This window comes from Mercenaria mercenaria, chromosome 18, assembly GCF_021730395.1.
Source record: "Mercenaria mercenaria strain notata chromosome 18, MADL_Memer_1, whole genome shotgun sequence".
Classification (NCBI taxonomy): Eukaryota; Metazoa; Mollusca; class Bivalvia; order Venerida; family Veneridae; genus Mercenaria; species Mercenaria mercenaria.
The window spans coordinates 8,203,716-8,217,332 of NC_069378.1; the positions used below are offsets into that span (position 1 = coordinate 8,203,716).

The following is a 13,617-nucleotide window of genomic DNA, read 5'->3' on the forward strand; positions in this document are numbered from 1 at the left end:
ACTTGGAAATTATGTTGTTCTCCACACAGAGTTTACGCTCAATTTGGTTGCGATTTCTTTTAACAACACTTACATTTTTTAAATATTTCAAAGCATGATCAAATTTTATGAAAGAAGATGATTCTCTTTGTTCGAGATTTTTGTGACAGAACAAATGCATAAGTGCTTGCGTATCTTCACATGAGTCATGTGCGTTGTATTTACAGCCGAACTCCCTCTGATATATATTTACTAGCGATGCTGAAACTCCCTTTTCTGTTATAGATCTAAACAGTGGTAAAGTGTCAACAAATCCATAAATCTGTTCAGATAGCTCGTCCAGACATCCGGCTTTAATACAACTTTTTACCAAGATTCTCATGTCGAATTGTTTTCCATTATGGGCAACTAAAATGTTATGTTTTTCATCCAACAACCGAATCCATTCAATAAAACTTTTCAACACATCACAAATGGTGCGCCCGGGGAGCGGTTTTCCTTCTTTGTATAAAACCTTTTTACCGTTTATTACAGAAATCGTAATTCCGGTAACTGCCGACGCTTGTTTAGTGATGTACCCGTCGGGAACGACATACTGGTTGAATTTTGTGCCGTTCCTGGACATCGCAGAAAGTTGCACAATTTCAGCTTCGTTCCCTAGTGACGTAGTTTCAATGTCGTAAAATATGAAATTTCCGCCAATGTTTCCTGCATTTTCGTTTGCTTGGCAAAAGTCTGTGGCATCCGGGATTCTTACAGTATCGATATCTTCCGTTTCGAATGTGCACTCTGATGCATATGTTGTGCCTTCCTTAATTTCGGAAGAGGTATTCACAAATAATCTTTTCTTCTTCAATTCGTAACGTCTTTGCTTGACTTTTTTTTCGGTTTTATAAGATTTAAAATAATCCCTCTGTCTGTCTTTTGAACAAGTATATTTACCAAGAATTTTTTTGTGGAGAAAGACCTGAATTTTCTATAACTTTGTTCACATATCCAATTCCATCATTAAACTGCGCGACTCCAGCCGAACACCGAATGTCAAAACTTTCGCTGGCATTGTAGTTTCGTATTTTAGGAGCTTTGCTCCAAGCAACATTATTCAGTGATTCATTTGACTGGGTTGTACCAGATGTCATGAGTTTTCCCGGGTTAGAAATAAAAGGCGCCAACAAATTCTCCATTTTGAGTCTCAATGATTGGTCAGTCAGATCTTTGCCTTTAGGTAAATTAGCATGTTTTTCATTTTTGCCAGTCGTGATGGAACACCAATGACCACACATACTGTGATTTCCATACATATGGGATACTATTTCCATTATAGACTTGCTCATGTCATCCTCTGTCCCTGTTCTGTTTTGTTTGACAGCATATGAGAAGTTTTTTAGGAAGCTGTCTGTAACTTTCCTGGTGAGAGTTTTATTTTCTTTTTGTAGTGTCTCAAGTTTCCGTCTCAAATTTCTTTTTATATGTCCGAAATCTGAAAATTTCTTGATATTTGGATTCACTTTCTCTCGTATGTGTTTTATAGCTGACGCATCTTCGTCACCAATTACACCTACAAATTTCATACCAGAATCCATTAGCTTTTTCGTGCAGACTCGTTACGATATCCGGTTCCATACTTTTAGCACTTCCTGTCCAGTTTTTACGACACTCATGCTGCTGTACCTTTTTCCCCGTTTTGCTGTTCAAGTTACACTTTGCGCAGTTCTTGACTCGTGTAGAATAGTTCAAACACTTTTTAGTCTTCACTCCTATAACATGTCCCCAACCTGTCGAAGAGTGAATTCCTCAGTCACTTAAATGGTTAAAAGTAGGCGAGAAAAAAGTGTGTTCTATCTTACAAATCTTACAAGGGACAAAATAAACAATACGCAGATGATGATTAAAAAGAAATATTTCTAATTTCAAGTCATTACCTTTTAAAATACCAAAGATATGTCTTTAAACGAAGCTTTCAGAAAAAAATCAACATCAAAATAATTCCAAGTATAACAAATTTGTGACCTTGACCTTGGGTATAATGGTTCAGCCCCTACACATACTTTGTTTGTATGCTGGACAATATATATGTAAAGTTACAGTAAGATATAAGTAATATTAACAAAGATATGACAGAAAAACAAAGGTTGCCGAAAAACTTTAACCTTAGAAATAAAGTAAGTGAAACACCTTGGTGACCTTGACCTTAGGTATAATGGGCTCAGCCCCTACACATACTTTGTTTGTATACTGGACAATGTTTATGTGAAGTTAAAGTAAGATATAAGCAATATCAACAAAGATAAAACAGAAATACAAAGGTTGCCGAAAAACTTTAACCTTAAAAATAACCTAGGTATAACACCTTGGTGACCTTGACCTGGTGTATAATGGACTCAGCCCCTACACATACATTGTTTGTATACTGTACAATGTTTACAGAAGTTACAGTAAGATATAAGCAACATTTACGACGGTTACTGTAAAACTTTAACCAAGAAAGGTCACGCCGACGCCGACGACGACACCGACTCCGGGGCGAGTAGAATAGCCCCTCTATTCTCCGAATAGGCTAGTGGAGCTAAAAAGGAAGGTACTGCATTGAAAGTTGAAGTTCAAGCGTATCAGCAACCTTGATTTTTCCATCAGTGCATTGTCAGGGAAATATAATGATACACAAACTTCAATGATACATTAAAGTGGAATAATTTATCAATTCATTCATCTTGATAATCGTTCTTGTACTAACCTGATAAACTGTTCATTCCGCGGCCACGTTTTGACCATGCTGCGTCTGACTAACAACAACTTCAACTTGGTCTGTAACAAAATTAATACAGGATAAAAAACCATAAACTAGTAATATAGAATTACGATAATAAGAAAGGGTATATACTAATAGATTTGCTGTTTCTTCTTGGAGACATCAGTCATGAAGAAATTATAGAAATTATGTTTCTTTCTGTTTTTCTTCCTTTTTCATGCAGTCTTGTTGATATGCAATATTGTACAAATGTAACCAGAAATTATAGCTAAACTCCTCAATTAAAGTGCTTCTAATAAAATAAAGATCAGCGCAAAAACCTTGAATAAACACTGTATGATAATACCTTTCTGCAAAGTCTCCATTTCTACCTATTTTGTGATGTTATCTTCGTTTAATGCAGAGATGTGAGAGGATGACTGTCCCTCTGCTTGGTCTGTAGTCTGAATCTCATTTGATGCGCTAGCTCTGTCTAAAAGAAAGATAGATGAAAATTTCGTTTTATCCTGCACATTCTGATTATATCTTAAGAAAACATTTTAATCTAATTATTAAATCATTATCCCGTTTGTCGAAACAGATGTTTAACCAAAGCTTGCTGGCGGCAAGTTATTCTACCTTTGCGACCAGGGCCCAGTTGTTCGAAACTTTAACAGGCAATTAAGCTAACGGTTGATTAATTTTTAGGGCTCTTTTTCGGCATTTCAGAAGACTTTGAAAAACAGATGTATGATGTAGGAATTTTGAACACTGGAAAATCTTTACAATAAAATCAAAACATCACACTAGTGTGTCCCACCAAGTCTAGTATTTTGAATCAAAATTTAACCGATGGTTAGTTTAACAGTCGGTTAAAGTTTCGAACAACCGGGCCCAGTGCAGTCTGATCATGACCTGCACTGTTCGCTATTTAGTGCGTAAATTTCAGTGAACACCCCTTCAAATAATAAATGGTACTGCCCAAATTGAATGAAAGACCGATCCATTTAAGAAATTCAGAAGGGCAAGGGATAAACAGGAGACAGGGAAGTTCCCGCACGTACGCGCTATAACTCGCTTAACTAGTGCACGTGATTATAGCACGTGGTCGATAACCATATAGCTGATATATTGATTTCGGTGATGCTTTAAGTTAAAATATTCTTTGCGTGTTTTCAAATGAAAGACAGTTTTAAGGAGGTAGGTTACCTTCATATTTGTATGTGCGCATGTCTAACCGGAAGCTAACGTGACGATTTACGACGACGTTTACGACAAACTAAATGTGTTTGTATATTCATTCTTCTGAAAACAAATCATGAACGTGTCTTTGATCTGATGCTTTATGGTTTAATAATGCAGAAATAATGAATAAATTGCCGCAGAAACGCTTCAAAACAATGTTGCCTTAAAATGACGTCATTGATGTCATGACGTTACGTGTCAGTTACCGCGCAAAATTAATAGCTTTTATCTTGAAAGTACGTAATTCTGTGCATTTTCTTTATTCAAACTATTTTCAAATAACCATTATTTGCTGAAATATTTTTATGAGTCTTTTGCTCTGAATAATAATCAATATTTTGCTTCTGTTATGTAGTTACATTGAAATGTTAGCGGAATGTACGAAAATGGATGATGGTAACCAATGTTATTTGGATATAGTTAGGTGAGAGGTTACTTGTTACGGCCATTTTCAAATAAAAAATCTAGCAGTTTGATTTGTAATACCTATTTTTCAGGTTCCGTTGATAATTTGTTACCTATATACTAAAACTAAGATCTAAAATTGTTCAAATTTCAGTAGAAAATTGTGGTTTCTTGAATTGAAATGATGTTACCATGGAAACGAAGCCCGTGACCTATGTATCTAAAGGTAAAATTCAAAAGCGTTGACACTAGTCTATTTAAGAAACACAGCTTCGGCTTTTTATTTTCATTTCATCAATATCCATGAGAATAACAGTAGCATGCTGAACGATTTTTCCATGAACAATGCCAGACGAGGGGTACTGCTGTAAGTATTCTAAGCTTAGAAATGTGTTTGAATAAATGCAGATAACACGAAAATATAACTTACGTTAGAAATATATGTTTTAAAGCTACATCAACTCGAAAGATAATCTTATCAATATTATTTTATAAGAAATTACGACAAAAGCAAGATATAAGCCATTTTAAACATCTCTGTTGTCATGGTTACTTTAAACTTTAAGAAAAATAGGGTACCATGTATAGTGCTTGGTATTTTGCTAATGATATTACCCAAATATTCCATGTTGTTCATTAACAGAATGGCACTGAAGCCGTCGAAAACCCCTATTTTTATACACAGCTGTCTAAAAATGAGAGAAAATGCGTTACCATGGAAACACGAGCCCCGCGACATATACATTTTAAGCTTATATTAGAAAGCTAACGTGCATACTAGTAAAAATATAGATTATGCTGACTTCCACGGATATCAATGAAACTAAAATACACTGAAAAGTGTTAAATATCCGTATTTTCCTTCTTCTTTCCATATGAAATACCTTTGGAGGGTCATGTTCTTCAAACCTGGATAAAAACTGAACTTGAAGGAACAGAGACAAACGAAACTGAGAATTTAGCAATTAAAACTTTATATAACACGGACTACAAAAAGACGTTGCGGTTCAACTAATTTGAATTTACCCTTGTAACAAGGTAACCTACCTCCTTAACACATTTTTTAAGCTTAAGCATTTGCATAGCATCTGGTATATTAGGAATAAGGTCAGTAATTCGGTCAAAAATGTGCTTCCTCGATGTAGTCGAAAGAAGTCCATAATAAATAAATCCTAGTTTTCCCAATGTTTGCGCAAAGTCGTGTAGAATGAGTGCTTTAATCACACTTTTCAGTACTAGAATACATTCTGCATGAAATGAGACGGTGTAGGCAAATCGTACACTAGCTCCTAGACTATGATGTACCTTTTTACACTTTTTATGATTGAGTGAATTGGACAGAGCCAGTCTATATCACATGTCTAATATCATAGTCTGAAATTTCAACATCATTGTGAATATCTAACATAGACTGGCTCTTGTCTCTATGAAATGGAATTAGAAAAATAAAAAGGAGAAAATGTAGGAAACATGTTAACTGTCAGTCTAGGGGCTAGTGTAGGCAATTCGTAGACATTCGTCTCATATAACAGAGATAATAATGATTTATTACCATATTCTTCTAACATAGCCATTGCCTCATCAAAAGTTATTTGATCAGTGTCGGTGTCATCTGCTGCGTAGATCTCTTTGTCGTCTGCTGCAACCCGATCAGTATTTGGTTCATGCAGAAACGTGTCTCTTATGTTATCGCCATCACCTCGTTCTGTGACAGTCGCTGGTAACATACATGCCGCCTTTTCCTCTTCGCACGCACGGGCACATGAATCTCGTGCATTTTCCTCCATAACTTTTCCAACTTTCCGTTCATGTTTTTTCAATGTTTTATGGTGTATTGGTGGTATCCCTAATGTCACAAGAAAGCCATTCATGTGTGTTTCTCCTATACCAGCGTGGATCATCCCTGTTCAAATTAATTACAATAATTGTGAATTAACGTTCTCTTTGTGTACCTACGGAAAGATCGGGAACTGTCAATTTCAATAAATACTCTTTTTAATTTTCTTAATTTCATTTGTTTTACATAATCAAATTTGCTCCAAAAATCACGAATTTAACTAAAACCTCCTACACAAAAATCTAAAACATTTTGGGAGGCACAGTGGTGTAGAGATAGAGCTTCTGACTCCTAAATCGAAGGTTGCGGATTTATATCCTGTCAGCGGAATTTGACCGTAATTTCCACATTTCCTTCTCTCGGTGCGAATCCTGGTCAGTGTGTCATTATTGGTTATTTAGGGTTTACTTCATGGTAAGTCAGGGTTTCCTTTATATCCATACGATTCAAAGTAGTACAACTATCAGAGCCTTTGGATGAGACAGGAAGTACAATTACAAAGATGTACAAATGATAGGTCAATAAACTATTAATGAAGTCATAAATATTAGAAAAGATGTTATAAAACTCTCACCGATTGCAGCTTTCAGATTAACTGAGTACGGAGATTTTGTCAAAGTCTTATCAGTTTCTCCGGAAGCCCTCGATGTAGAAATTGTAGTTTCCTGTTGACATTTTGAACACTTAAATTTCACTAAAGAACAAAGTCCATAAATGTTTTCTGCGATGATATCCTTGAATAAGAAATGTCGTTTACATGATTTACACCCTTTATCAAATATCTCGCCAAAATATTTCATATCTACAATTAATCTTCTTTCCGGAACATGTCCGTAATCACATGAATGTTTCAGTTTATTACTTGCTTTTAAAAAATCTGACTTTTTCTTCAACACTTTCTTAACAAATCTCCCCTTATGTCTCTCAATACTTCCATGTGGATCCATTTTATCAATCCGTTAAATGTTTACGTGTGAAGGAAATTTGACGTCAAATGACGTAAGATGGAGAAAATGACGACATATGCAGTTTCGCGGATGTTTTTAGATTAATTTGTCAGATAAAACAAGATTTAGCGTGTCATTTCTTAATGGGGGTAGGGGTAAAACATTGTCAAATATTGAAAAATGTAAGTCGGTGACCCCTAATTATCTTTGTGTCAGCTAAAAGTACAAATACCGTTAAACAACATACCAAAGTTATACGTTTTTTTATCGAGCCAATTTTTCACAAATTGGATTTTAAGGCAAAATTTGCAGCAAAACTCGATGCGAGTTTTTCCGTTTTGACGTGACCATTTCGCCTCTGACGTCTTAAGCGTCAATCTTTTTTCGCTAAATTTTATACCATCGAGTGGCATTTTCTGCATGCAAAGTGACAGCTATTTTGTATTTTTCATTTATGTGACATTCAGAGCGCAGGAAAGGAAAAATGCCGTGAGCACTCGGAGCTGGGCGTTGCACGAAAAGCGACGTCAGGGGCCATGTTTGTGACACAATAGGAAAAACCTCGAACAAAAAGGCATCAAAATAAAATCGGTACTCAATCACATATATCCTGAATTTTTTACAGTATAAATTTCAGGACGAAATTCGGAAAAAAAAATTTGGGGCGCATTCCACCTTAAGAACATTTTAAAGCTGGCATATTTATGTATTTGGTCGGACCGTCCATATATGTGATTGTATATTATGCATAATTATATATTTTGATCTCGAAATCAGCTGTAAACCGTTAATCAAAATGTATTGTCTACACAAGTTGCATAAAATGAATTGAATTTCAAATAGTTACTAGAATTTAATACACAATTGCACGGTGCATATCCATATCGGCGGACTCTTTGCGAAATATGCTATATCGGCGGTTTCTTGCGTCGACACAGGCGATTCTTTGCTATAAACAGGTTGGCAGTTATAAAATGTCAGATATATACACCAAATTAATTCAGCTATAATGTTTCCAGATAGTCATTAACATAGAGCCTCTCTGTGCGTAATGCGGAGAGCCTGCCTGTGCATAAAAAAAAAACAACAACAAAAAAACAAAAAACAAAAAAAAAAACTGGTATGCAGAGAGACCGCCGGTGCTCCGACAAAACCGAAAGTAAGGGGTTTTGAAAAAATCCATTTACATTTCGGCCTATTTGTCTTTATTATTTGGAAGAATATTAATAAATGAATACAAATAGTGCGCTTGATATGTATGATATCAAAGCAAAAACTAGTTGAAGATTGTGGAAAAAGTCGGGCTAGTGTTCCATGTCAGTACACCATCAACAAATTTCATTGAGTTTGCGAGCAAAATCGCTGATAATTAAAAGTAAACACTACAAAACATAGAAAAGACATTCTAATGTTCCGTGCTCTACTTATTTTTGGGCAGCATACCTATTATCATGGATGGCAGCTCGATATTTCGCCTCCCATACCAACCTGGGCACTGTTTATAGCAAAGAATAGCCCGTTCGGACGCAAAGAAACCGTCGATATAGCAAATTTCGCAAAGAGTGCGTCGAGGTGGATATGCAAGCATCCTGAATATACATGTCATCTAGGGAGGGTTTGTATCCATGGAGATGTTGTCAAAAGTTATGGCATTAGAATATTGCGGGCATGCTGTAATTTCAATAGCAACCACCACACCACCGCAAATCAGGGGAGATATTTTTTTACTCTTTCCAGAAATCCGACCTCATTATAGGGCCAATAGAAACGCGCTTATTCTGGGAAAGTATTTGGCATTTCCCAAACGGAACATGTGCCTGATTCTTTAGTATAAAGATCAGAACATTACGTATATGACCTGTTTAACATATAATGTTCGGGAAATCCTTGAAAAACGACCGAAGAAAAAATTCATTCCCAGATTTTTCTATCAAAAAACGCCATATACGCTGATCAAACTGGTACTTATCTGCAGGAAAATTATCGTTTAACATAAAGAGTGCGCTAAATACTGTTATAATTGCGCGTACATATACGTACATATACGTATTTTATCATTGTTCACACCGAGTAATTTTTGCTACGGGAGGTAATCCGCCATTCCGCGATGTTAACTTGCCGCAGGTGCCCGTTATATTTTGGCCTCTTTTTCTTGGTAATTATCCCTGCAGATGTACTTTTATGTTACCAGATTAATGTATTTCATCTATCTGAGGGTGCAATTGGTTTCTGATGGTGATATTCGAAGGCAGAACCACCAGAATTTTTTTTCCACGGGCGTTTCGTATCCTAATTTACTCGAACCTAACTGTATAGGTTAAAGGTCATTAAGTCAAATCCTTCTTTGTTTCATATAGAAAACGACAACTTCAGGTCGTCTATACGTATCTTTAGAGAACATCACTTTTTCCTACACCTATTTTTCATGAAAGTTCTATGACAAATTAACGAAAAAAAATGAAAAGAAAATAGGGGGTTATGTAGTTCCTAATGAAATGCCAGTCAGTTGTGGTCTGCTACTCTAAAAATGGCGCACATTAGCTTTCGTCCGCGCAGTAAACACCTACTTCCGGTTTCGATCTGCAAAATTTGCCACGTGGTGTGTACGAACATGAAAACCGTCTCATTTCATGCAGAATGTATTTTAGTAGTGAAAAATGGTGACTAAAGGCATAAAGCACTCGTTCTACAGGAGTTTGCGCAAAAAATGGGAAAATTAGGATCTATTTATTATGGACTTCTTTCGAAGCAACGAATCACGGTTTTCATAGTGTTTGATGTATTTCTTATATTATGATATTCATAGTTTGAAATACAGGTGTATATCAAATAACATAAAACTGAAACAGACAATGTTATTTAGATCAACAAACATAACAAACAAAATGAAAAATAGTATCATCATATGTCATGTATGTTTTTAAGAAAACAGTTACTGAATTTTAGCAATAGTTGGAATGGAAAAAAGGTAGATCTATAAAAAAATATTTTTACAGGTGTGTGTGTGTATTAACTTATGACGACTACTTCTTACTAAAATGATGCTTAATTGTAACAAAAAACATTCCTGACTTTTTTAATTGATAAGCATTGTGCACATTAGAAAACATAGCCTAGTTGTTTCTTTTTCAATGTCAGTTCAAGGAAATCCTGTTCCATTAAACTTTCACATAGTGGAATATTTCGACTTTCTTTCCAAACTTTCATAAAGTGTTACAAAATTTGCCTGTTTTTGTTAGACTGTCAATAACACATGATGTCCCCCATCAGTCCTCTCAGTACTTTGATTTAATGTTAGTGTTCAGATTGGTAACACTTACAGTTCCGTAAATGAACAGTCTGTGAACACCCAGGACGTGTTCAATTCCAATGCAACAGATATTGAACGCCTAGAACATGCTCAAAGACATGGACGTTAAGAATATGAACATTAGTTGAACATACTGCATTCAGTTTTGAACACTGGACAAGAGACATGTTTTTCTAAGGGATGTTTGTTATACATAATAACATTTACTGCTGAAAAAAAAACTTTATTTAAAAACATTTTGAAGAAAAACTACCAACATCATGTGCAACTACTTAATCTGACTATTTTACAAGCATGAGCTTTTTATGTACATGTATATTGTTCTTTGTTGTATTTTAAACATACCTGAAAAAACTGTCATAAAAACATGTGAAGATATTAGTCTGCTGCAAAATATCTTACTATCAATAATTCAATTGGTATATTCATTGTAACACAGTCTGTTTTTGTGTATATTGTAACTGTTTTATGGAAGCGCATGACTGAACTGATTGAGTTAAAAAAAATTGTCTTACTGCTTTGCTCTAAAATGATTTCACATCCTGTCGTCAAATGGGTGAAAAGAAGCAAACACTTTGGGTCAATATAGTACATGACAAACAAGCTACCATGCTTTGAACATAATTTCCTATAAAAGGTTCACTATCCTAAAAAATTTAGAAACTGTGTAAAAAATTATCATAATGAAAAAATATTGACAGAATTTTGTACTCCTGCAAATAGACGATGGTCATAATCCAAGTTTCAAAGATAAAATGATACGAAAGAAAAATTCAGGATATTGTTTTAACAAAAAGACACTGGCACATGACTATGACTTTTTCCCAAAGCAAATAAATCAGGTAAGGTTGAAATACTAGTTACAAAATTATTTTCATCAGTGGCATAAAACCAACATTTCGACTAGACATAATCTTGACAGACTTATACAATAATATAGAAAAAATATACTACTATTTTATTCTTGCATACAGCTCAGAACATAAGAAAGTACACATTTATTTATAAATTACTGTAATATGCAATAATATATATATACAATTTCATTTGAAAAATGTTAAAAGCCTGCTCAATCCCAACTGCATTTAGAAAATATCAATATGTCTGCTCAGAACTAATAGTAACATTTTGAGAATTTCAATCAACTTGCTCAGTACCAATAAGTCCATTTTGTAAAATATGTCCCTGCTCAGTACCAAAAATACTATTTTGAAAAACCCAGTAATATTATTTGAAAAATGTCAATCTTTCTGCTCAGAGGAGACCAGTGGTGCCATTCATTGATATTAGCATTATTGAAAACTATTCTCTACCTTGAACTGCTGCATTTGATTTCAGCAAAATACAAACCAAAATGATATTTCAGATGAAAGAAATATTTGCAGGTGACTGCTAATTTTATTACCCTCCCAATACCTTAACCATGTAACTCATTTATTTAAATACTGTTCTATACTTCTTACAGAAAAAAAATGATTTTCTTAACTTTCATTTGAATACTGTTCTTCATATACAAATTCCTGCAAGAATCCTAAAGACATTGCTTAAGAATGATTATTCGATGTCGAAAACACAGACTGTTGCAAATAACTGAACTGCAAATAACACTGGACTCTCCCTATTGCACCAGTGGCATGTGCAATTTCCTACTAAATAGGCTGTCTCTTTGTCATTTCACTAATTTTGGAGGAGTGTTTTTCTTTTACCTCCAACATGACCTCAAAGTCCTGTTCTTTAACAGCCTGGCAAAAGAAAAATGGATTTCATTATATAAACTGCATATAAATTTCTCAACATTGGAGCATTAATAAAACTATTTGCTGTTTTAAAATAGGTACAGAGATGAATATTTGAATGTTGTATAAACCTATTAAATGCGCAATGATGCTTAATGTTAAAATTAGGTATATATGCTGAGGTAAAATATCATACACCTCATTCATGAAAAGCAGTAATTCAACTTCCAAAGGCCAAACACTGTTTTATTAGAGCAGGTTCAAGTCCCAGCTAAAGGTTCATAAAATCATACTAGATCTAGCTCTTAATGAGAGTATTGTCCAATGATTCTAGGGTACTAGTTTGTTTAACAGAACAGAAATATCATCTAACTTTAACAAACAAACCTCAGTGATCACTTTAGGAGTCTGGATTATATAACATATGCCCGACTTATTCCGATCAAACTTTGTTTCAGCATTTGTCTACCTAAATACACTTTATTTAGAGCTATCAGGCAGTGTCATTGTTTGAATACAGCCAATTGCACCTGCTCAAGATGTGACCTAAAATAAAAGTTAAAGTATTTCATGTTTCTTAGTTCAGCATTTGCAATACAACGAAAAATACAACAACAACAACAACAACATAAATGCTGCCTGTTTGAATTTAACATGGGATATCTATCTATTAGATCTAGCGGGTGGAACTTAAATATAAATTATGAATAGAGTATTCAAGCTAAGAAGTATGCAAATAGCAGAAAAATTACTTCGTAACAAATCATTCCGGATTATCCTTCCAGTTTCCTGTTTCCGCCAAAATTGAGACGCTTGTTGCTGACGTACTCACGGTACTGATAGACGCTTTCTTGAAAAATTCTATTTTTAGACATAACACCGGCGTTCTCGGTTAGAATATGCAATGAGCGCCCCTGTTCGTATCAAATTTCCTGTCATTGTTTTTATATAGTAATTTCATTTTTATGCATTCACTGAAACTTCAATTAACAATATATCAGTAAAATAACTTTCTCCTAGTTCAGTAAAACTCAAAACAGTAAAATATGTCTGGACTTTTCTTGGAAGACGATCTAATATTGAATGTTGGCGTTCAAATCAAGCGTTCCAATCGTACACAGAACACTTGTACTAAACATCGGTGTTCAGAGTATAACACGTTGTGTTCCAAAATTGAATACAGATGACTCTCCATTTACAGTGTAGCTACTGTTATAATGACCCTTATATTATATACCTCTACCTTTTTTATTCTTGTTTTATTCTTGAACGAAATCTTCAATGTTTATCGATATTAAATGGAACTTAGTGAAGTTTTTATGTGCGCTATTTATAGAAATGTGCCGGGTCATGCATATTAATGAAAATAGTCCGGCAGCATACAATACGGAAGGTATAATACGAATTTAAAAGGTACAATACGGAATTTA

At 34.6% G+C, this 13,617-nt stretch overlaps 2 protein-coding genes and 1 long non-coding RNA gene across 3 annotated transcripts; all 3 read right to left on the minus strand.

The window, feature by feature from the left end:
* Positions 1 to 786: 786 nt before the first annotated feature.
* Positions 787 to 1,790, minus strand: LOC128550702 (uncharacterized). Its single transcript, XM_053530271.1, has one exon. The coding sequence runs from the start codon at positions 1,560 to 1,562 to the stop codon at positions 918 to 920; it is 645 nt and encodes a 214-aa protein (XP_053386246.1). The 5' UTR covers positions 1,563 to 1,790; the 3' UTR covers positions 787 to 917.
* Positions 1,791 to 5,414: 3,624 nt separating this feature from the next.
* On the minus strand, positions 5,415 to 7,303 carry LOC128550761 (uncharacterized). Its single transcript, XM_053530494.1, has 2 exons — positions 6,769 to 7,303; positions 5,415 to 6,260 (listed from the first exon to the last, which is right to left on the minus strand). Exons 1-2 carry the CDS (start codon positions 7,139 to 7,141, stop codon positions 5,782 to 5,784), a joined length of 852 nt encoding a protein of 283 aa, XP_053386469.1. The 5' UTR covers positions 7,142 to 7,303; the 3' UTR covers positions 5,415 to 5,781.
* A 1,615-nt stretch (positions 7,304 to 8,918) lies between these two features.
* LOC128550804 (uncharacterized) lies at positions 8,919 to 12,984 on the minus strand. The gene is made up of 3 exons (XR_008368469.1): positions 12,940 to 12,984; positions 12,575 to 12,733; positions 8,919 to 12,193 (listed from the first exon to the last, which is right to left on the minus strand). It is a non-coding gene; the product is annotated as an uncharacterized LOC128550804 (long non-coding RNA).
* Between the last annotated feature and the right edge of the window lie 633 nt (positions 12,985 to 13,617).